Source organism: Xenia sp. Carnegie-2017, unplaced genomic scaffold (assembly GCF_021976095.1).
Source record: "Xenia sp. Carnegie-2017 unplaced genomic scaffold, XeniaSp_v1 HiC_scaffold_16, whole genome shotgun sequence".
Lineage (NCBI taxonomy): Eukaryota > Metazoa > Cnidaria > Anthozoa > Malacalcyonacea > Xeniidae > Xenia > Xenia sp. Carnegie-2017.
In genome coordinates, this window is record NW_025813469.1 from 2,728,505 (window position 1) to 2,753,185 (window position 24,681).

At 37.9% G+C, this 24,681-nt stretch overlaps 2 protein-coding genes and 1 long non-coding RNA gene across 3 annotated transcripts; 1 reads left to right on the forward strand and 2 right to left on the reverse strand.

Annotated features, from left to right (window-relative positions):
• Positions 1-584: 584 nt before the first annotated feature.
• On the reverse strand, positions 585-11,944 carry LOC124436185 (cysteine desulfurase, mitochondrial-like). The gene is made up of 13 exons (XM_046986135.1): positions 11,711-11,944; positions 11,533-11,588; positions 10,959-11,075; positions 10,403-10,486; positions 10,239-10,292; positions 9,167-9,359; positions 8,217-8,266; positions 7,365-7,525; positions 7,177-7,258; positions 6,451-6,638; positions 3,781-3,864; positions 2,936-3,025; positions 585-2,106 (listed from the first exon to the last, which is right to left on the reverse strand). The coding sequence occupies exons 1-13, from the start codon at positions 11,823-11,825 to the stop codon at positions 2,043-2,045; spliced, it is 1,338 nt and encodes a 445-aa protein (XP_046842091.1). The 5' UTR covers positions 11,826-11,944; the 3' UTR covers positions 585-2,042.
• A 600-nt stretch (positions 11,945-12,544) lies between these two features.
• Positions 12,545-22,742, reverse strand: LOC124436669. Its single transcript, XM_046986639.1, has 18 exons — positions 22,015-22,742; positions 21,168-21,341; positions 20,431-20,562; positions 20,241-20,336; positions 19,621-19,747; positions 18,880-18,938; positions 18,480-18,647; positions 17,442-17,536; positions 16,802-16,921; positions 16,413-16,492; positions 16,182-16,328; positions 15,822-15,997; positions 15,041-15,233; positions 14,648-14,711; positions 14,148-14,475; positions 13,585-13,742; positions 13,164-13,221; positions 12,545-12,975 (listed from the first exon to the last, which is right to left on the reverse strand). Exons 1-18 carry the CDS (start codon positions 22,588-22,590, stop codon positions 12,598-12,600), a joined length of 3,129 nt encoding a protein of 1,042 aa, XP_046842595.1. The 5' UTR covers positions 22,591-22,742; the 3' UTR covers positions 12,545-12,597.
• On the forward strand, positions 17,552-20,704 carry LOC124436670. Its single transcript, XR_006945424.1, has 2 exons — positions 17,552-17,658; positions 20,620-20,704. It is a non-coding gene; the product is annotated as an uncharacterized LOC124436670 (long non-coding RNA).
• Positions 22,743-24,681: the final 1,939 nt, after the last annotated feature.

Consider the following 24,681-nt stretch of genomic DNA (forward strand, 5'->3'; position numbering starts at 1 on the left):
ATAACGAGGAGGCCAGACTCGTGTAGGTTAACCAAAATGAACTTTAATTATCTGTAGTTTGCAAGATACACCTTACTGTTGGAAAAACATGGGATTTAAAGTTTCAAGCCTTTCAACACAGCGAAATAACTAGAATAAGCATAAACACAAACGTGAACACAAACATGAACGCACGTTTGAGCTGTGTGAAATAAGGGACAAGCATAAACACAAGAAAAAAATGCGTCTTTGGTTGTGCTTGTGTTGTGTGTAAGCAAACATTACGAAACGCTGGAAAATACGAGTGAAATAAAATAATAATTTTGAAGCATTAAAATGATTCAAACGCGCATGCTTATGTCTATTATGTTTATGCTTATTTTGTTGCGTAAACCAAGCTTTAACTTCCAGGATCCTTCAAAAGTTTTCAAACCGTCTATTTGCGTTCTTTCGCAAAAAAATTTCAAAATTCAAGAAATAGTTATAGAATAAATGAACTGGACATCCAACAGTATCCTATTCATATGCCTGTGCGTGACGAAGCTATTTCTCTCTCTCCGTAGATATCCTTTCTCTAAAAATATCCAGCGATTGATTGCTTGCGATTCCTTCTAAAATACCTTTTAATAAGCTACATTCATTCTCACTCTCTATTTTAAATGTATTTATCAGCAACGAGTAAATCATCGTTAAGACAACTCGTTGATGAACTCACGTAATTACGAGTGGAACTCCAAAAGAATACGAAATCGATGTTCAATAATTGTTCAATAATCGTAATATCAATGTTGTTTAGGTTAGGACAAAATGCAATGACGTCAATCGTTTGATAAATGCGTGCAAAAATTGATTAGGGCATTGTCAAAAACAATATGACACAAATAACGTAGTTTTGCATCCGGCAAACATCGTCACTACAGTCGAACTTCTATTTACAGACATTCTCGGAAGCCCACAACTCTCGTGCGTGGACACAACGCGTTTGCGTCCAGCCATTTCAATGTAATCTCTCACAACCTAGAACATATACGAACAAACTAAACATGATTTGTAATGTCCAGTTTTTCAAAGACACGTCTTCTCAAGGAAATGACATTCAATAAAATGAAAACTGATAAAAAATAGGAAAAATCTCCATGTCTATTTCATCGTCAAAATATCGGCGATCTTTATGTAGTGTTTTCACGTAAGTGATTTCAATGTAGTGTTTGATTTCGATATCGTGCAGTGATTTCAACTTGTGTTTTCACGTAAACACACATTGAATTTTAAGACCATTAATTGTATAATTGAGAATAAATCCTAAAAGGCCAGAAAAATGAAAATTTAGATATTTGAGTTATATTTTCATTGAAGAGAACTCTTTAGATTGACGGCAGACATAAAATAAAACAGTTCATCCATATCTCTTTCCGTTCTCAAGGAGAATAGGACTTAAGGAGAATGTTACGCCGCGTTAACACTATATAACGAAGGCAACTCTGCTTGTTTGACGTTTCAGCAAATATGACGTATCAGCAAGATGACGTCAATGGTTGTGTAAAGCGTACATTACATAAACTTTAATATCTTGTGAACGAAAAGAGATATGAATTAACTGTTTTAGAACGTCTGCAGTCATTTAAAGAGTACTCTTCGAATGAGTAAAATGTGCGTTTTACTGGCCCTTTAAAACAACATTGAAATAATGTCCACTATACTTGCAGGTATCACAAGGTGGTCTCCAGGATGTCCATTTATTGGAGGTTCGACTGTATTTAGTATTACAAATTGTCAAATCCCATAAGTTGTGCCAATTTTTGACGATGTGCTTGGGGAGTGATATAACAAATGAAATACGTATCAAATTTGGTCAACAGTTATCGAAGTCAAGTTCTGAATACGGAGCATATATACACGCGAGCCGTTTGTTTTACATCTAGCTTGAGCAAATAGGAAAAAGTTTCAAAAATCCCGAATCGCTGGCGGCAATACGCATCGCGTTCAATATGCCCATAGCACGGCAGGAAAAAGGAAAAAATTCTGCGATACATAACGGTACTTGTTATGACGAACGAACGTGGTTAATGTTGAGTCCACTTGATCGTTTTCAGATCGATGCCATCCTGCACCATCTCCCACAATGGACTACAATGATGAAAAAATAAAATAATCCCAATACATACATGTGCATGTTCAGAAAACAGACAGCTGAAACAAACGAGGACTTTCAAATGTCGAGAAGATCTGGGTCGGGGGCGCCGTCGTGTCGTCAACTGATTTTGGCCTATCAAATGTCGAGAAGATCTGGGTCGGGGGCGCCGTCGTGTCGTCAACTGATTTTGGCCTATCAAATGTTGAGAAGATCTGGGTCGGGGGCGCCGTCGTGTTGTCAACTGATTTTGGCCTATCAAATGTCAAGAAGATCTGGGTCGGGGGCGCCGTCGTGTTGCCAACTGATTTTGGCCTATCAAATGTCGAGAAGATCTGGGTCGGGGGCGCCGTCGTGTTGCCAACTGATTTTGGCCTATCACGGACAGTCGACAACGTGAAATGTTTTATTTTAATAATAAAATGAGTTTTCTTTGATAAAACAAGTGAAAACGTGCCCACGAAATGTGATCTTGGGTATTAAAGTCAAAATAAAATTCAAAGGGTTTACACTTGAACGCTAAATGCTATTTTAAAACCCAGTTTCCAAGAACAATGAGTAGTTATAAATAGAGACAGATCTGATTGTAACTGGAATGCAATCTGTAGCCAATATTTGTCGCTGGCAATTTAACTGGTCCCAATCTATTATGCGCGACCGAAATAAAGTTCATAATGGCACCAAGGTAAAATGCTATAAATGCGGAAATATAGGTTTACCAAAGGGTAGCTGTCCAGTTACATATACAGTTCAATGGTAAAGGAGCTGTATGCTAGAACAGGTTTAACAATCCTTTGATAACTAAATATCGAGTAAAGGACGTACCTCATTTCCCTCAATCTTTTAACGTTGTCAACGACTTTCCGAACAGTATAATCAATCTCCTCTTCGGTGGTAAAACGGCCAATACCGAACCTGAAATATTATGAACAGCAAAACTGAAAACAAATATACTTAACGGCAACGGATAATACGGAGCTTTAGCAAAGCCTACGAGTACGACTACGAGTACGATTTACGTCATTCTGGCGCGTAAACATTGTTGCGACAACAAAAACACGTAGCCGTCATCAATCTGAGTACGACGTTTTGTAAAAAATTCGTAGTCGCGACTACGATGTTTTCTTAAGCAAAGAAAGTAGGTATATTTCTTCATTCTGTAAGAAATTAGTTTACAGTACTATTTTCGAGCATCCAGGCTTTAATTTAGAACCTTTTTTGAGCGCAGATGTACACTAAAAAGGAAAATATGACCTGCAAAACTTTCATGTATTTCGTACGCAAAGTGAAAGGTAAACAAACGATAAAGTAGTACAAATATATCGTACATAAAACTTAAAATAGTGAAGATTTTTCAGTCTAAAGAGTCCTATGTTCTCGCAAAATCAGTATTACCGATTTGTTGATATCATTTTTGACAAATGGAGCCGTAGCTGCTTCCCAAACTTCTGTGTTTCACACAATAAAAAGACTCGTTCTGTTTCTACAGCTAAAACTAAATTTTGACGAAGCGACAACGAAAACAAACTTGCTCGTGCCATTCCCTTACACGGTCAAATTTCGTACTCGTTGTCGTAGTCGTACTCTTGCTAAAGCTCCCTCTATTAGCAACATTCCTCGGCCAATTTGAACGCACGAACCATTAAGTATGAAATTGTATCATATTAAACCTTATAGATGAATGAGCGAGTTCTTCGTCCGTGCCAATAGCGCGAAGTACGTAGGATGGCTCGAGGGATGCGGATGTACAAGCACTACGAAGAGAATATTACATGAAAAATATACGTTAACTATAAACCGCTGAACTCAAGATACGTAAGCACATTTACTTGGATTAATAGATACTAGAGCTGTGCGGTTGACCGAACAAAATCGGGTCTTTCGGTCCTATTTTATGCACAGAAAACTTTTCAAGCCAAAAATACGGTAATTCCTGTTACATTTTTCTATTCAATTCTCGACCCCCTCCTAAAAAAAAGCCCCATTAACAGAAATATTTCACGTGAGAAAAGAAACATGTTTGCATTGTGCCAAAAAATAACCAGCTCACTCTACTTTATCATGGTATTATGTTTGCATTGTGCCAAAAGGTAACCAGCTCACTCTACTTTATCATGGTATCATGTTTGCATTGTGCCAAAAGGTAACCAGCTCACTCTAGTCTACCATGGTATCATGTTTGCATTGTGCCAAAGGTAACCAGCTCACTCTAGTCTACCATGGTATCAAGTTTGCATTGTGCCAAAAGGTAACCAGCTCACTCTACTTTATCATGGTATCATGTTTGCATTGTGCCAAAAAATAACCAGCTCACTCTACTTTATCATGGTATCAAGTTTGCATTGTGCCAAAAGTAACCAGCTCACTCTACTTTATCATGGTATCATGTTTGCATTGTGCCAAAAGGTAACCAGCTCACTCTAGTCTACCATGGTATCATGTTTGCATTGTGCGAAAAGGTAACCAGCTCACTCTAGTCTACCATGGTATCAAGTTTGCATTGTGCCAAAAGGTAACCAGCTCACTCTACTTTATCATGGTATCATGTTTGCATTGTGCCAAAAATAACCAGCTCACTCTACTTTATCATGGTATCATGTTTGCATTGTGCCAAAAGGTAACCAGCTCACTCTACTTTATCATGGTAACAAGTTTGCATTGTGCCAAAAGTAACCAGCTCACTCTACTTTATCATGGTATCATGTTTGCATTGTGCCAAAAGGTAACCAGCTCACTCTACTCTATCATGGTAACAAGTTTGCATTGTGCCAAAAGTAACCAGCTCACTCTACTTTATCATGGTATCATGTTTGCATTGTGCCAAAGGTAACCAGCTCACTCTAGTCTACCATGGTATCAAGTTTGCATTGTGCCAAAAGGTAACCAGCTCACTCTACTTTATCATGGTATCATGTTTGCATTGTGCCAAAAGGTAACCAGCTCACTCTAGTCTACCATGGTATCATGTTTGCATTGTGCCAAAAGGTAACCAGCTCACTCTAGTCTACCATGGTATCAAGTTTGCATTGTGCCAAAAGGTAACCAGCTCACTCTACTTTATCATGGTATCATGTTTGCATTGTGCCAAAAATAACCAGCTCACTCTACTTTATCATGGTATCATGTTTGCATTGTGCCAAAAATAACCAGCTCACTCTACTTTATCATGGTATCATGTTTGCATTGTGCCAAAAGGTAACCAGCTCACTCTACTTTATCATGGTATCATGTTTGCATTGTGCCAAAAATAACCAGCTCACTCTACTTTATCATGGTATCAAGTTTGCATTGTGCCAAAAGGTAACCAGCTCACTCTACTTTATCATGGTATCATGTTTGCATTGTGCCAAAAATAACCAGCTCACTCTACTTTATCATGGTATCATGTTTGCATTGTGCCAAAGGTAACCAGCTCACTCTACTCTATCATGGTAACAAGTTTGCATTGTGCCAAAAAGTAACCAGCTCACTCTACTTTATCATGGTATCATGTTTGCATTGTGCCAAAAGGTAACCAGCTCACTCTACTCTATCATGGTAACAAGTTTGCATTGTGCCAAAAAATAACCAGCTCACTCTACTTTATCATGGTATCATGTTTGCATTGTGCCAAAAAGTAACCAGCTCACTCTACTTTATCATGGTATGATTACGAAATTTCTTTGTTGTAAGACAAACAATATGAAAATTTGTGCTATCCTAGCCAGGCTTCGTGCAACCGTCCCCAGAACACTAATTTTACCATTCACCATGGTATTTAAAACAATTTTAAATATTACATGTTTGTAAATGTATATCATCCATGTTAGTAGAGTCCTGAGAAGGACTGTTGTTGTTGTTGTTCACTGACGTTTCGACAACCTTAGCGGTAGTCATCTTCAGAGTCAAATGACAATCTACATGTTCAAACACGTAACGATATTCCCGAGTTCAAACCATTTACTTAGTTTTAAATATTGACGAACACTAGTGATCCAGGAATAGTGTAAAGTTTCTTTCATAGTTTAGAAGACAAAAACTAAAAGAACTACGACAAAAACAACACAAGTTGAATAGTTAACACAAAGCCGGGAAAACATCAGAACCATTGCTTCGACATATATACCAACAGCTCGCATAACATCGCTATACTAAAATATAAATTCCAACAAATGTGCAATGTTTACTTCATGCATGTGATGTGACAGCAGCTTCGTGTGTTACGACAATTCGTTTCCCTTTGAACATAGATTATCTGAAAGCCTCTTTTGCTGGACAATGTTTCAACGCTTTCCATTTTAGTAGAGGCGTTGTTCAAACCACGTACTCGTTCAAAGAACGAGACTCGAAGAAAATCTTACCTTCCTGACGAGAGTGCTACGTCCTTGAGAGCCATTAGTAAACTCTCGCCTTCGACGTATGAGAAAGAAAGATTTACACATCCGGGGTAAGTTTCGGTCTCGTCGCCGTTACGCACCACGTCTGCTAATTGCGACATAATACCATCGACGAGACGATTGGACAGCCTCGTCACATGTTTGTGATCGTACTAGAATATATTTTTATGATTGAATGTTACTATCTTTCTTGTCGTGATGTTTCTTATCTTAGCACGGGAGCAGTGCATGGGTGACATTGTGCTCAACTCACATGGAAGCGGTTCAAATTTTCCCAGGAGGGGGGGTGCGCATCAGTGTGCTATTAAAGCGTTGCTCAAGGCCCACAGCTGTTGTATCTTGAAGTTCCCGTACAATTTTATAATGACCTATATTACACAAATTCGATATTTATTGGGGGAGGAGAAGACTACGAAATTTCCGAGGAATGCACAGCGCATCCCCTTGCATCCCCCATTGTACAATAGTTGACCAAGCGTTTTTCAAAACACGGATGTTAATGCTTCATGATAAAACATTAGCAATTACATCTTTCAATTGAAAATTTGTCCTAACTACTCAGTATTCAAGTGATTAAACTTTCCCAGACATGACGTTGGAGTTGATACGATTGCGCATGTCAATGGAAGGGAAAAGCAACCCAATGACAAACAAACGCTTTGTACAAGACACACGAGTTCTTTCCCCTACCTCCATTTCCAAGGCACTGACTTCACAGGCAGCTCCAAGGCCAACGACAAGAACATGAGGAACTGTTCCACTTCTCATTCCTCTGGAAAAACAAACAACTTGTTGGGATCTTGTTCTACAATTCGTGCTCACTTTTTGATAATGAAATCAGAGGTGATGAAGACAACATTGTCTTTTGATTTGTTAACCTTTCTTGTCCACCACCGCTGAACACAGGCTCAAGGCGCACGCGAGGTCGACGACGGACGAAAAGTGCCCCGACGCCTTTCGGTCCGTAGAGTTTATGACCGCTGATCGACATCAGATCAATATTCATCTCATTCACGTCCAACGGAATCTTACCAACTGCCTAGACAATAAAGATATCCCGGTCAAATTCCTAAGTATGATCCAGTAGAATCCTAGGAGATCCTGCAGGATACTGATAGTCGCAGTCAGGGGGGAGTCATTGCATATTGAAAAAATATAAAAATATTAAAAATTCAAAATGCACTTCATAAACAATTCTCTTCGTAAAAACTATTTTTTAGAAGACAAGAAATTTTGTTATCTTCGAACCAATATTATATTTCAGTGATTGTTTACACAGTTAAAATCGTATAATTTCCTTTCATGAAAGATTTTTTGAACGTTCAAAAAAACTTGCTATAAAGTGGATAACGCCATCCAGGCCTCGTGCAACCCGCCCAGAATTGTTGTATAGAACAAAGTTCAAAAATACACAAGGTCCTATCAATATTAATCAGGGGCGGGTTGCACGAAGCCTGGATGGCGTTATCCATTGGATAGCAAGTTTTTTTAAAATTTTATAAAAACTTCTAAAAAGCAAACTGAGCAATCACTGAAATAAAACATTGTTTTGAAGGTTACGAAATTTCTTGTCGTAAGAAAAATATAAACACATTTTTTACAAGTTCGAAAATTTTTGCTATCCAATGGATAACGTTATCCAGGCTTCGTGCAACCCGCCCCTGTAGTTAACGACGAACAACACGAAGTTAAGCGATACTAAACTGTTTATTATTGAGCTTCATAGCTACCTGAGCGGCATCTGTGTGGAAAAACACTTTCTTTTCCTTGCATAACGCGCCTGTTGAAAAAATTAAGTAAAATAAACAAAATATCTCTGTCTACTACGGTTGGTACAATTTGTAATTAAGGTGTACCCACGAATCCCCTTATACCCTTATACACCATAAGGTGTACCCACGAATGCCCTTATACCCTTATACACCATAAGGTGTACCCACGAATGCCCATATACCCTTATACACCACAAGGTGTACCCACGAATGCCCTTATACCCTTATACACCATAAGGTGTACCCACGAATGCCCATATACCCTTATACACCACAAGGTGTACCCGCGAATGCCCATATACCCTTATACACCACAAGGTGTACCCGCGAATGCCCTTATACCCTTATACACCATAAGGTGTATCCACGAATACACATTGTGTAAGTATACCTAATGTCATAAAGGGGCAAGGGAAGTTAATAAATTATTACACATAGTTATAAGTAATATTGTTATTAAGGGGTATGGAAACGCCAATACATTATTACATATCAATAAAACAACGTTGGCACATTATTATTCATAAATATATCTACATTCGTCACGAAGGTGTTGCAACACTATGAATGGTTTGAAGCCGTGAGTATTGTTATATGTTTGTAGCATTGAAGTAAAATACATGGAACGCTACCTGTAATACAAAACCCTAATAATTTTTTGAAGCCAAATCTTACACCCAGACACGCGAGATTACACCCAGACACGCGTGTTTGTTTTGAGATTCTGAAAATTGACTGACTACACACGCGTGTCTGGGTGTAAAATTTGGCTTCAAAAAAATATTAGGGTTTTGTATTACAGGTAGCGTTCCATGTATTTTAGTTCAATGGCTTGTAGATTTAGATCGTCTAGGTTTGTAAAGTCCTGAGAAAGGACTGTTGATGTTGATGTTGATGTTGGTACCCACCTATGTCATGGATGGGCTGACGTACGCCAATCTCATTGTTTACCGTCATGATCGAGACAAGCGAGGTATCTGAACGTATCGAGTCTTCAAGAAGCTTCACATCAACAAGTCCATTCTCCATAACCGGTAAATACGTGACGTCAAAGCCTTCCGCCTCAAGGGAGCGACACGAATCAAGCACACATTTATGCTCCTGAAAAGTATGCGGACTTAGAAATATGCATCCTGAATGGGAAGGAAGGGGGAAAGGGAGGGAGACAGGAAGAAAAGGGAGAAAGGAAGAAAGAGGAAAGGAGGGAAAGGAAGGAAAGGAAAGAAGGAAGAGGGAGAAGAGTTGAAGGAGGAAGAAGAAGGAGGAAAGAAGGAGAGAAAGGGGAAAGGAAAGGGAGGAAATGGAAGGGGAAAGGAAGGAAGGGAGGAAAGGAAGTGTCCTCTGAAGGGTCATTAAATTGTGAAAAAAGTGCTACTATTGCTAATAAAAACTGCATTTGTTATAGCTTCAAACATTGTTGTACCTTGATACGTTGTAAAATCATTCTTTAACATATGTAGAATTATAATATGTTCCAAGATTATGAATTTTAGATTTTTACTGTACATTAATGTCAGAACTAGTGCCACATGTCAGTCAGATAATAATGCTTTTTCGGGTCTAACCTCCGTAAATAAAATTGATTCATTTATTGATTAAAACACCAAAGATTCCTCGGAGACATTTGCAAATTGAGTCACAAGCATAAATACTAAATAATTAACTACTAAATATTAATAAATTTAAGATATTTATAAATTATTCAACACTGAGTGAATATATTCATCAGGTAGTACGTAGCTGATACCTGCTGACATAAACAAAGAAACCTTAAGAATTACATTCCCCTTTTCTTGTAATTGCATGCTTCACTGCACTAGTACAAGTAAAAATAAAATGCTTACGTAAATATTAAAACATGTGAAACATAACATTTATTTATGCAAGAAAATTTAAACTTGTCTTATCAACCTGAATAGAAAGGGGTAAAAAAGGCACCCAAGGAAATATGAGAAATAGCAGAGCTGTGAATAAACTTACTGTTTGTGTTGTTATGATGTGTTTCTTTCTGTTCTTATAAAAATGTGCAACACCCTAAAAAACATACGTAAAGAAGCAATCGTTTTTCATTAGTAATCCTAAATGCAATACAAAATTGACAATTTGTAAACTTCTGGAAATTCACATTGCTTGCAGCAAGTTACCTTGACAGCTAAATTGTTCGATTCTGTGGCCCCACTAGTGAAGACGATTTCCTTTGCATTTGCCCCAATCAGAGATGCAACTTGCTAAAAGAACAGCGATACAGCATAAGACAATTTGTCAAATTCATCCACACTTTAAGAAACATGGACTTCAACAAATTATGAACATCAAACTAATGCAGTATGGTTCAGATACAAAACTTAATGAATGGAATTTCAAGACTGTACGATAAATCAAGTGAGGGTCACTACTCAGACTGGAAAGTTTGTGTTGCACACTTGAGATCTCGGGTGCACAATTTTTTGCTAAGAGCATGCATTCACATGTAAAATTTGAAAAGGTACAATATTTTAACAAAAATCTCGTGCAAAATTGGCATTTCAGGAATTCAACGTCTGGCGCATAAAAATTTCTGTAAAATTTGACCTCAAGTGCACAGTTTACAAACTTTCCAGTCCTGGTTAGTACTGTTTGGAGGGAGGCTACTTTTGTGACTTTATGGTATATTTGGCTATGTTTGCAAGTCTTAAGTAATAAATTATTCAAATGACATACTTCTCTTGCATGTTCAGTAGCTTGCTCACTTTCCCAGCCGTAGGTATGAGTTCTTGAATGTGGATTGCCATAATAGGATACATAGTACGGCATCATTGCATCCAATACGCGAGGATCCTATAATCATGAAAGGGAAAATATATCAACACTACTGGCAGTGAAAAAAATGACAGACTTCTTTCCCAATTGGAATCTGATTAAATCATATTTTCATAACAATAGGTGAGTGTTGAAGAACTGGCACTAGTCTCATCAAGCAAGCTTCTTTTCAACTCTACTCCAGTCATTGATGAGCAGTCTACAGGCTAAAGCCACAATTATGCAGGCCTCTAGAACCATGTAACAGTTCACAAGAATTTAAAATTTACTTGCAATAAAGTTCTTTAAAATCGCATCAAATACAAAGAAAGCCATGTAAAGTAATATAACAAGATAACACAAAATTTGAATTGATTCTCTGCTACATTTCTACGTGCAAAAGTACAGAGTGTCAAGTTTTTACTAATTGATTACAATATGGAATAGTCAAGGTACATTACATAAACACATTGTTATGTAATAAGAATTCAAATACCATAGGTGTTGTAGATTGTGCATCCAAATACAACGGTCGCAATTTTTCATCATAATCTATGAGTAAAATGCGACAGAAAAGATATAACTAATATGTAAACATCTTACATTCACAAGAAGTTGACAAAACAAACATACATTCACTCCCGATTCCTCAATTCAATGCAAATTTAAATTACCTTCCCTGTCGACTGCAGATGTAGACTTTGCATCATACTTTCCCGACTGTAAATTCCTCACGCTTTGTTGAATTACTACAGGCATACGCCTCAAGAACACAAGCCTTTTCAACATTGCGTGGTTGTGTGTTTCACTGTTTCACAATAAACGTGACATCTACTGGAAATGTTTTGACGTTTGAAATTGTCTGCCTTTCCAAGTTTCCATGCGGCACCGAGACATTAGCAATTATCAGCGCATGCTCGCTATTATTCGGAAAAGATTATACCATTTGATATTTTTGCAAACCAGGGGAGCTTGTGCTTTGTGAAACTGTGAGTTTTTCTTAGGGTTAAATTTAACTTTTTCCCTGTTTTCGTATTTATTAATTAATAAAACCTTGCCCTCAATAAGTTTATTGGCCATTTTAACTGCTTCATAACACAGGCAAAGGAAAATTCCTTCCCAGTCTTGTAGTGTTGTAACTTGTAAACGAAGGGAAAAAAGATCACCTTCCAAAGGTGTTTAAATGATACACCAGCTTTCAAGAAAGTCGGCGTTTCTGTTTCTGTTGAATTTGTTTCCAGACACACAATTCTGATAATTAGCTGGATTCAAATATTAAATATCATAACGTTCCGCATCAGTTCAAAAAACTCACTGCAGTATTTCAACCAATATTAGAACCATTTCAAAAAGTTTTCACCATCCAGTTTTGCTTCTTCTCCTGGACCTCAACCTTAATCTCCAACAGAATGCTCCACATAAGCAACAAAACACAAAACAACGTGCTAACAAAATAAAATCCCTTCTCCGCTAAGCTTAGCTTGTATTGAGCAATGATGAGTGAAACATGTCATTTAACAAACTTTATTGGCATTACATATGAAGTTAAAACTAAATTTATCTAGCCAAGGGGTCCAGCCCTAGACCGTAAATAATATTGCTGTGAATTCCCACGACGTTCAACCAGATTAGGGCCAGGTTTCACAAATGCTGGAAACCCTCTGCCTGACTGTACAGGTGTGTAGCCTCTCGATCCCATATCTCTGGCCAACGGGGGAACCAATCTCGGCTTGTTTGCGTAATTCATGTACATCGGCGACATTCCTTGTCTCCAGGGGACTTTGGTTGCTAGGAATGGATCGCTATGATGAGTTGGGAGTCTTGCTCGTTCTAGTTGCTCGTGCTGTGGCAACGAGTGCAGACCCTCCTCGTACGATGAAGCTCTTTCGGCAAACTGACCAGCAGTTGGTCTCCCCCCCTGGGATGCCAATGGCCACATCTACAATCGGTAAATATGTACATTACATTTTGTACACATAAGTATAACTGGCAAATTTTCAATGTGAATGTTATTAAAGTGTAGCGAGTTGCAGCCAATCTTGGTCTTCACAGTGGAGAGCCAAGAAAGTTTGTTGGCGACAATCTCTATTGAAGGTATGGAGAAAGTATAAGCTTATATTGACTAACCGAGCATTGAAAATTTCTTTTGCCATTCATTGACCTTTCTCCAGTCTCCTCCAATGAACTAAACGCAACAAGGAAAAAATTACACGTCCGGAATTAACTATTGAAACGATGGATTGGCTAACAAGTGTGTGATTGGTTAACCGATCTGCAATTGTCGCCAATGAAGTGCCAGGCGGGAAGCGGATTCTCAATATAAATATTAGAGCCCAACAAATAATTTTAAACATAGTCATAAACAATTTGGTTTCTTCGAGGAGCAGTTTGCTTTGACATTGTCGATAGGCGCTAGAATTACGCAGACGGCGATTTGAAACCTTGAACAATAAGAAACGTGGTATTGCTGAACGATTTTACATGTTCTGCAATTGTAAGGTACATTGATGTGGCTTCGAAGATTATGAAGAAAATATATTTTACGTACCGTGCTTGTTCGTTAGCGGCTGTAACCAATTTCATACCAGATATATCAAGACCAAGAGAGAAAACAGATTCACCTGACACTGGTTTTGGTTCGTTTTGTTGCTTGTCAACTTCTCCTTGCCGTTTCAAAGATGGCGCCCATGCATTTTGACCTGCAAACTAGGAAAACATCACAAAAAGCGATGTAAGACGCTACACGTTGCTTCGTTATATAAGGCCAAGTCAATTGGATATCAATTTAAAACTGGGGGAAATAGCATATTGACTAGACCGGTGAATTGAATATTTAACTGGAACGCTACTTCCCACCAAAAAGATCGAAAAAGTCGTAATATTTCAGTGTTCTACAATAAGCGAAATTGAGCTCTAATCCAATTTCTAACCAATATGTCAGCTACAACCTAGTACTATAAGATCAAGGGTTAGGATTTGGAAAAGAATTTTAATTTCTTTTCATGCATCAACATGGCAAAGTTATTTCAAAGTCCTTTCGATGCAGGAAAAAAAATGCAATGTCACTTTCTTCCGAGTATATTTCAAATTCATATTTGAGGAGAATCTTACATTTTCCATGTTAGCAATGGACGTAGAAATGACTGGACTCCAAATACTTCGCTGTGCGCATGTCTTTTGCCCCTGAGTAGCCCCCCAAGAACCACCAACGAAATCGGTCGGCATAATTTCTTGATTATTAGTAACCTTAGCAACAGACTCGTCAACATCTTGGCTAGCACCTGGCAACGACCAACAGCTGTAATAGATGCTTTCTTGCGAACCATACAGTGAGGAAGATTGACTGGTGACATTGTTCAAAGGACGCTTTAGAGTATTTGTCGGCGTGATCTCCCGGTCTTGTTGTTCTTTCCCGCGATCAGGTTGCTCCCACACACTTCTGTATAAAATTCAAAAATCATAAAGGTAAAGGTTGATTGCACAAGAGCAGAGCATAATCCTAGCATAAAAGGTTGTAGAAATACAAAAAAAAATGAAAAATCGAGCAAGAATACTACTCAACATTTTCGAAAATAAATAAGAGCTGGGAATAAATGGAGGAGATTGCTAACCTCAAACTTTCGCTGATAACTACTTTATCATCGCTTTGTTTTGCCTGTGTTTGGTTCGCAGAGTCTAAAAGATGAAATTCAAACGACCATTGTAAGTATCATAAAGACATAGAAAAGCAAATCAAGTTGGAGCTAATCGATATGTTGACTTTATTCAGGGCTTTGGGAGTACATAATGTAAAACACGCATCACGGTATACCCTCCCGTAACACATGGTGTAATTAAATGTACCTTATGCGCACCCTTACCCCAAAATGTACCTAAGATCTTGTTGATAAGTAATGATTAGCTTACTTATAATCAATGTCATTTCACTCCGTTAAAAAAAACAATACTGCAATTATAAAGAGTGACGGGACGCCTGCGAAAATACAGCAAATATGAGAAACTACCGTCGTTGATTTGCTCTGGATCTTTTGTTCCGCCATTTTCAGGTTCGTCTGTTTGGGCCATTGCTTTCTTTTTCTCCTTTTTCCTATCTCCTCGTTTCTTCTTCTTTTTCTTCCTTGCATTTTCGTTTTTATTTGCAGTCACGTTGTTCTGGTCTTTCTTTTTGCCTTTTTTCTCCTGTCCCGGGATCTCGGCCTGTAAAGTAAAACGGAAAAATCAATCAAAACTCACAAAATTGGCCGAGAAGAAAAGCAGGCGTTCGTCTATTCAAACAATTGAAAAGCAAAAGATATTTTTCCGTGTTTAAAAACACCAATGAAAGTAGAGAAGTCTGAGGGGACTAGAAACTAGCTGACTGAAGAAGTTGATTCAAGATTTTTCTTCACTTTACAAACTTTATAAAGAAAAACACTTTTGAACGAAAAGCATTTTCCCATTCATCAATGATTGACGTCGTCACAAGCCTTATCTTTCTGTCTGAGGATGACTTTGAAATAAAGTCAAAATTTACAGTTCACTTCTCGTTTTGTTTTGATGTATTTTTTTGCAATCTCAAGATGTCTTGCTTCTTCGGAATTTCCTTTATACTATATTTCTTTAAATTGTCGGCTGGTCATGGTTTTTGGCCTTAACACTATTGCTGGCATTTATGATTATACACAATTCCATGACCTTCATTCATCATTGAACAAACTCGACCAGTTTAGTAGACACACGTTAACCTCACATAATAGCAGTGGTATTATACTTTTCTATCCCTTTTCGTAACATTATATAACTCACTTTCCCGAGCCTGGCATTGTTTACACTCTCGATGCCGCTGTCCGACAGAGCCACCGTACTGCATAAGGACTCCGTATCGGCTTCATTAGGACTTGCCCGGGGTGCTAAACCCGACAGGAAGTTTATCACGTCGCTCAGTTCGGTCTCTGAAGCCAAGGACAAATGGCTAACAGCACCTTAAAAAATACGTTAAATCCTTCGGTTAACAGTGCTGTAGTATGCGTTGAATGAAATTTTCTTTCAATATAATTCTCCATCAGTTTGTTTTAGTAATGCATGTATAGACCGGAACTCCTTTTTGACCGAAAACGGCCTTGCAGTTACATGCAGACGCAGACATAAATGATTGATGATGCCAACCTTGGTCAAATTGTGGCGATTTTGTTCTACCCATTGGGCAGCCGACACTCCTCGAGATCATACCATCCAGTTCACTCTTCTTTTTGCGATCAGCGTACTTCCGCATGTAATGCTTTGAACGCGGTGGAGCAACTGGAGCGTCGGGTTCTGAAAAAACAGATCGCGCTGATCAATCTCAAATAAAAATACGTTATTCAAATATAGAGAAGAGGATGAAAGTCAAATTTTTACCAATTTGCAATTTATCACTCTGACAGTTCGTTCCGACAAATCTTCGATATTCCACAGCAATTGCAGGCAGCCTAGATTCCCTAGTAAGAATATAATGTGCAGAATGATGTCATTATCTTCGGGTAAAAACAAACAGGGGACACAGCTTTGCTAAAGTCGTTTGTTCCATAATGTGCAGATTGTAAAAGCCCATTACTTTGTCTACATGGTATTTCATTTTCATATCGTAAGTTCAATTCATGCTACTTCAGTCCAATAACAACTTTCTCCACCATTATTCATATACAAGAACTTGGTCTCAAAAAATTTAATATCTGTTAAACTGGGTTCATCTCCAACAATAGACTAACTACTCTGCCACCCCTAACATCGTGTTCTTGAGAACTCACTTTTCTTCAAGATAATCCATGTAGTTAATCATGACAGCGTAAGTCGTATGTACTGCAAAAAGTGGCTCCTTGTTATCGTCCAGAAGACCAGCATACAACGATCGATCGACAACAACCCACCTAAAAGAAACAAAATGAAAACAGAACTTCAAATAGAAAATTAAAGTTACGCCACATAAAACGATAACTTGACACAACCACAGTATAGAGAACATAAAGTAGAGCCACTCCTACTGCGCCACGCATACCTCATTGCGCATGTGATTACCATGGTGGCACCCAGTCAATTGCAATTTCTGACCAATGGGAATGATGAAATGGCTTACAGCAGCCAGTAATCTTATTAAATATACAGCAGCCCGTTGCACAGCGAAGTGGCCCTACTGTGTATTCCTATACTGTGGCACAGCACATTTTTAAAACAGATTTCATGTTTGACTTTAATCAGTGCTGTAGAAGTGAGGGGGAGGGTGGTGGTGGCGCGCTTGGGGGAGGAGCCCCCTTCTACCTTTGAAATGGGTAATTTTTCATAATTTCATGGCTTCAGCTTCGTCAAGAGAGCCCCCCATCTGATAAATTTAGTTCTACAGCACTGACATTAATGAAAGCTTCACGTCATGAACGCAAACTAATAACGTACCAGGTCAATTGCACTTCAATGTGAACACCTTTCTCCTTGCAATGCAAACGAACATTCCTTGCGTTTGAAGAATCCGGCGACAGTTCGACCGCAACCTGGACAACATCAAACAAGAAAACATGTCGGCGCCGAGTGAATTAAGAAAAAAACTGGGGCGAGCTGTCGTGCGAAAAATTCTTCTTTGAATGAAACACCGTGGAAATAAAGAAAGTCGCGAGTAAGCAATATTGGGGGTGTTAGGGTCAGTGGGGGATCAAGCTGGATTGAAGCTATAACCTCGTACTTTTGTTTAAGGTTTTTGTTTAATGACGAACTGACAACGAATTGAGATGTGTTCACTTTAATAAAAAACGTGTCTTTATTGCTTCTATAAGTACTTTTCTGTTCTTTAGTATCCCTTAATAATAGTAAAATAAAGACTTTGTCGTGATAACAAATTTAGAAATTGTTTTAAAAAGAGCAAATACCATGGTGAATGGTCAAAATAATAACTTAACGACTTTGTTGTGGTAACAAATTTAGAAATTGTTTTAAAAAGAGCAAATACCATGGTGAATGGTCAAAATAATAACTCAACAATTCTAAAAGAAATGTTTTTAAAGCTGTAAGACATTATGACGTTGACACCTGACGAGTGCTCTCCCGAAATGCATAGCGTCTTAAAAACAGTTCTTTTAGAATTTCTGGGTTAATGTCCTGATTTTAAAAAGTTCTTTTATGAAATATTAAATTATTAGTTACCAAGGTATTTGCTCTTTTTAAAACAACCTTTACTTATACATACAAAAAAAAAGGGAGAAAGGCTTTCGAATGTTTTATTATTTAGGGAAGTCGGAACGTCGATAATTTGGGGGAGGGGGGGAGGGGAGGGAGAGGAAATATTCATACATGCGTGTTTTGCCTGATATGCCCGGCGTCCACCTCAACCTTCCAGCTCCTTTTTTTATGACGCACAAGTTCACATTTAGTGCAGTGCATCATAAAGCAAGGACTTGTCTAAGCTTGGGTCAATTAAACGACCACACACATTTGCCTTACCAAGCCATCCTTTCCGTACAACAGTTGAACGGCAATCTTCGAAGCGAGAATTGTCTTCTCAGAAACAGCTTCGAATAGAATAGTCGAAGCAAAACTTCTGAAACTTTCTTTCGTAAAGGGAATGTCGAATTGTTTGGCTAACGGCTCAATGAGATCCTCAAGGCAACACTAAACAACAACAAAATTGAAAGAAAGATGAATCAAGCAATTGAACATAATGGTTTACAGCGCAAATATCTTCACCAAACATTTTGGCATACATCACATAAATTAATTATGATATTGCGTTAAACAAGTTGATGTAACTCCTTTTGGAAGCAATCACTTTCCAAACTTATGTTATAGCGGGAAAATAAATATCGCGAAAACAATTTGTGCAAAATCAAACGATAAAATTCACCTGAGCACATTCAACAATATCTGATTCTGTCATGTTAGATACGGTATGCCATGGTTTACCTGTAAAAACGAGTAGATTTTATTCAAAATTGACAAATTCGCTAGAGGTGATATAATTCGGTTGCGCATTTATTTTCCAATGGTGCAAAATTGTGTTAAATATTACTTGGGGGAGGTGATGGTTGGCACTGTGTAGGAGAATTTTCAAAACATCAAATACTTGGGGGGAGGTGATGGTTGGCACTGTGTAAAAGAATTTTCAAAACATCAAATAATCCCTGAAAATGACCATCCTATAGTAACTACTTTTAATTGTATCCGTTCTATAGTTGGATGTCATAAAGCTTTATTACATTTTGCAACCAAATTTATGAATTCAAAGTGTCCCTAACATGAAATACGACTTTGCATATTCTGAATCTTTATGCTACTTATGTAGTAAAAACAGCTATCGCAAACAATTTGATGGTGTTTTGGGGCGAGTTTTAGCCCGTCGAAGTTCGAAAATTTTAAATTTTAACGCCAAAAGTTTTTCAAAACAGCGAAGCCGGAGAACTGGTAACTAATACGTCACAGTAGGAACCGGTTGCCTGTTCAGCTTGCTTACATATATACAGTAAATTGTGTAAAATTCGAAGTGGACATCGAAGTCTTAAAGGAGAGAGAAGCGGCTTTGTCATTCCCATAGAATAAACCTTCGCCCAGTTACATTAAATTAATAAGATGCTATATTATATCATACCAACGGAGGCAACTGCTAGATTTACTTGAGGAATCTCTTTCCGTAAAACGTTGATCATGTTCTTGTAACTTGATGGTGTTTCATTCACTCCCTCAATAGCGAGAGACTCTAATCTCGAGCACCGTCCCTGAACAGCGGAAAAACTTTGGTAAACTTCATGTTATTTCCTATATAAGACACGGTTACCGCAAACGTTCGCCTTAACGCCGCGGCGCTTATTTAATTTTTCCGATTATGAATGCGACGTTATGCGAGAGCGGTACTTATGATTATTTTTTTGCCTCAAGAAAATAACAAAATCTATTTTCATAATATAATATCATATAATTTGAGGAAAAAACGTCACATAGACGCAGAAAAAGGTTGTCGTAAACTTTAGAGTTTAATAACTCTATATTTCTTCCAAGCGCCGCAAGGCTAAAGCGAGGTATTTACGGTATGACGTAATTACGAGCAAGATAAAGAGACTTTGAAATGTTCTTGGCGTAGTTACAAACATAATTAACAAAGTTCGAAACATTTTGAAGGTAATTACAAACATGACGAAGCATTTCCGAAAAATTACACAAAAATTTGAAATTTACAAGAAAAAAAGAAGTAAACTGAAAAAATTGAATCACCTTCAGTGCAACCCTGATACCAGCAGGATTCTTAAAGAAACCCCCGGGCAACGATACAGACCCATCGTTCAACGACTCCACATCTCTTTTGTAATCCTTCAAGATGAATACATATTGAATTTATAAGAATTTACAAATGTTCAATAGAATGCATAACCTCTCAACATTATGAACTGAGCCTTTTACTAACCTCCAACAAGTTTTTGAGATTGTTTGTCAATTTAAGCATGTTAGCAGAAGATAGCTCGTCACCTTTCATATACTTCAGCAAATTATGTGTGTCCTCACCAGCGAGTTCTTTCTCACATAAAATCTGATGGCTCTATAAATGTGTCATCGCATGAAACACAATTCAAATTTTGCTTATTTGTTCGTTTAGACATGGTCAAGCTGCTGGGCAATTATCTAAAATTGAGCCTGCATGGAAACATTTTAAAGTTGATGGTGCTTATGATGTGTTACATGTCAGTATGGTCCATTTCTGTTCAAATTGGGATTGTCGGATGTAGTATTTAATGCATTTTTCATTACTTTGCAATGCCAAAGTTCACAGTATCTCTGAGGAGAACAGTGAAGAAATTTTATGCTGCATTCTTTTTTTAAAAAAATCCCCCTAAGACACAATAATTATTCCCCACTTCAGTAGTCAGGTCTTAAATATGTAGTATCTATGCTTACAGTCAAGAATAACAACAGAATTACAGTGTAAGTGTCACACATGACATGTTGAAAGAACCGTCTTGCTATGGACGAGAATTAAATGAATGGTTTACAATTTAGAAGTAGTTATTGCTATGATCCTGGCTGGTTAGAAGAATCTTGGATTATGAGAATTATTTCTTTCCAATGCAAGATATATGTTCTTTACAATAGAAAACACGAGCATGATAATGTGAAGTGCACTTCATAAACTACACACACACACACCTGGGATAGAGAACACCAAGTCGTCACTGCTTCCTTTAGCTGTGGAGCGATCTCCCTGTCCCGCAGGTAATCACCGACAGACTGAAAGATGCCCAATGGTGCCAACATTGTAATCATGTCATTGTTAAACTCTGTCATTGAATGAAGTAGCATTAGGAGACTTGCTCCAACCATCTGCAAGGATAGAAAAGTTGAATTGAAATACATCACCCAAATCATAATCATGTCTAAAAATGCCAAATTTGTAATCAAACAGACCAGAAACTTTTTGAAGGCAAATTCTTTAATCTCTTAATCATGTGAATATTATAATGTTTTTAAAAAAGTAATTACGTCAAGGCTGTTGACATATGTCACAAATTATTATCTACTATACTATTACAATCCCCCTGAAGCGTTCAGCTGGGCTCCTATACCAAACGATATCCATTTTAAGTGTATTTATTCATGATGATATTTTGGAGGCCTGAAGTCAATGGCCAACGTCAAAAATACGCCCTCTCTCAAGCCCCAATAAGCACACCCAAAAGAAAACCATCTTTAAATTACTCTCGTTTTGGGGAGACGTATGTATCAATTAAATCCATTGTCGCACACGTCTCGAATTCCAAACCGACTGAGACAACAAGACAAATGTAATAACAAAAACATCACGACTGACATATCATCTTTCAGAGAGTTTCACTTTCAATGTCGACAAAACGAGCTACTGTACCCGAGTATTTCAAAATTGAGCTTTGTAATTACCGCATTTTTGTTAGTCAGCGAAAAGCGGTCATATGCAGAAGTGATATAAACAACCTTGAAAATAACACAGACAATAGCAAAACAAATACCCACAATATACCTTTATTCTGTTGCCTTCTAAGTCGCTCAGACATCGACTCAATCCATCTTGTTTCTCCGTGTAATCTCGGTCGGCCAGGGAGAACTTCTCCTTGGCATGTTGAAAGCCTTTCCCTTCAGAAGCAGCCGCGTCCTTTTGCGCAAAGCTTTCGAGGTTTCCCTGGCATTTCTCGTATCGACTTTTAAAACGCTGATACGTGCGAATTTCTTGTTTTACGGGACCCAGAAGAGCCTGAAAATCTCCCAGTGTCTTTAAAGCGTCGTTAGTAATTTGCTCGCTATAATTGTTCAAAGCCGTCTGCTCCAATTTGTCGGTAACTTGTTGAAATTGATGAGCGATATTTGACAACGTCGTTTCGCCTAGTAACTTCGCGAAAGCCGAAGACACACGACTACCCGCACTGCAGTAGCTATTTAAGGCATCAACGTAGCCTTCGACGGCCTTACTCACCGCGTTTAAGTCGCTTTCGAGGTATAAAACGTCAGGCAAAAGTTTTTCATGTCTCTGACTTATATTCTTGCCTGTAAAATCGCCATTCTTCCACGCTACTGGGAGACTACAATTCGTATCATCCATCAATCATTCGGCCTAAAAACCAAGCTTTTAAAAACTTCTGGACTATTCACATCCCTAGAGACTGAAAAGAAAGCGATTTCTCTTTCATTTCACGTTCAACTAAACACTAATATACTTAGCCCTCAAGTTCCAAACGTCCATGTTGATATTGGATATTGATGACGATTTCGCTTCCGGCTCGTGCTTCCACATTTATAAAAAAAACAATGCTGTAAAAATTTCTTTAATTTGACGAGCGTCTCAATTGGTCCTAAAAAATGACCTGCTGCGAATCAATGGCTGCGAACAAACAAACAATCGGGATCCAGGTTGCATAGGCTCATTATTAAGATGCTTGAACAATGAACAATGTTTTACCACATACCAGAGCTCTAATTGCTTTACAACTATGTAGTTTTTAAAATACCGTATATTAGCGATGTAGTCTTCATTATGATTGGCTAACAAGCAACAACAATTCTCGTATCTTTAGCACCTTGGAAATAACTTGCAGGCCGGTCTTTACAAAAAAGGAAGTTTGAGTTTTTTTAAGGCCTTAATTATGTTTGCAAAGTTTATTAGACTGCTTTTATCTTTACAAGGTGTTGAAAGAGGCGACTGAGGAAATATGGATCCTTGTATAAAAACTCGAAACCTTAATGTACGCCATTTTTAAGCCGCTTTCAGCTGCGCCATTTTTTGCGCCTATTGGCATCTTTACCTAACCCTGTTTATCAGTAGCATGAAATAAACTATTTAAAGTTTTAAACATCTACCAACGAACTTTGCTGGGCATAACTGATTAAAACAAACCTTTGATGAACGATGATACACCAGCAAAGTACCCGAGCCGAAAGGGAACCTAATGTATAGGGAAACGGCGCGCTAACCAATCCTTCTTTTCTCCAAAACTGGATCAACTAGGTACCATTATGGCAACTTTTACTATTATTCCTGTCTGGAACTATACTAAATATATCGAATTAGTTCGTCTCTCTATCAAATCATGTTCCATGAATAAAAAGAATGAAGACGTTCGACTTGATTTCGACTCAAGCAAGCCCATGTTTCGGAGCGCAATTTCTTTTTAGTTTGAGTGCTATTTGTAATCCGGATATCAAAAAGTTTTTGGACCGTAATTTTCTCGCTAATTCTAGCATGCGATCGGTAGTTTTGTTCCCGGTGATCAAAAAAAGAAAAAATTATGAAAACCGACATCAGACACGTACAGCGTATTTTTGTTTTGTAGAGCCTTGTATAGCCCTGTACAATGATAAGCTCGCATTGCACGATAGTTATATAAAAGCTTTCGCCGGCAATGTAAGATGTAAGATGCACCATCATTTTTAGGTAAAAGTAAAGACTGCAAAAAGAGCTGCGCGCATGCGCAAAACTGAAAAAACACTAACAGGAATAAAAAGAACTGCTAACTTTGTTCTATAGCTTAGCTAATGTTCAATCATCTTCCCGTTAGTGCTGTTCACCAGAATTCAAAGTAAAAGACTACAAACCTCAAACGTCGTCTTTGGTCTTCATTCGCTGATTAACGTAACACTCGATTGACAAATCCCCAAGATTAATTCCATAAAATCCATGACAACCATAATTTAATCCACGCCAGCCGTGATTCTATTTACGATGAATATTATTGGGATCAAGGACAACTATGATTCAATTCACGACAGCCGTGATTTAATTTACGATGACTATGATTGGGATCAAGACAACTATGATTTAATCCACGACAGCCGTGATTTAATTTACGCTGACTATGATTGGGATCAAGGACAACTATGATTTAATCCACGACAAATATGATGCAACAAACGAATATAATACGCCACTGTTGAATTCCTTCTTCACTAGCGTTATTGACGAAAGCGTGTGTCATAAATTGTATATAAATGTTATTGTAGAAAATGAGATGTTCTGTGTAGTTTTATATCATTCGGTGTGAAGAAGCTCTTACAAACAAATTAGCTACATTACATGTGTAGCGTACCGAAACAATAACAGAAACGATTCCAGTTCGAGAGTGACTTTATTAATGTTAATAGCAATATTTATAATGTAAGACATTGGGCGTCAACTATGACTAAAGGAGCATTTTAT

What these genes read in the sequence shown, in the direction of transcription:
- LOC124436185 (XM_046986135.1), bottom strand. Translation starts at nt 11,825, where the DNA reads ATGTTGAAAAGGCTTGTGTTCTTGAGGCGTATGCCTGTAGTAATTCAA. An exon ending in CTACTGAACATGCAAGAGAA is followed by an intron (nt 10,487 to 10,958) that starts GTATGTCATTTG and finishes CTGTTCTTTTAG; the next exon opens with CAAGTTGCATCTCTGATTGG. An exon ending in AAAAGATTGAGGGAAATGAG is followed by an intron (nt 2,107 to 2,935) that starts GTACGTCCTTTA and finishes TCATCATTGTAG; the next exon opens with TCCATTGTGGGAGATGGTGC.
- LOC124436669 (XM_046986639.1), bottom strand. Translation starts at nt 22,590, where the DNA reads ATGGATGATACGAATTGTAGTCTCCCAGTAGCGTGGAAGAATGGCGAT. An exon ending in ACAATGCCAGGCTCGGGAAA is followed by an intron (nt 15,234 to 15,821) that starts GTGAGTTATATA and finishes TTTACTTTACAG; the next exon opens with GCCGAGATCCCGGGACAGGA. An exon ending in AAAGAAATTTTCAATGCTCG is followed by an intron (nt 12,976 to 13,163) that starts GTTAGTCAATAT and finishes TACCGATTGTAG; the next exon opens with ATGTGGCCATTGGCATCCCA.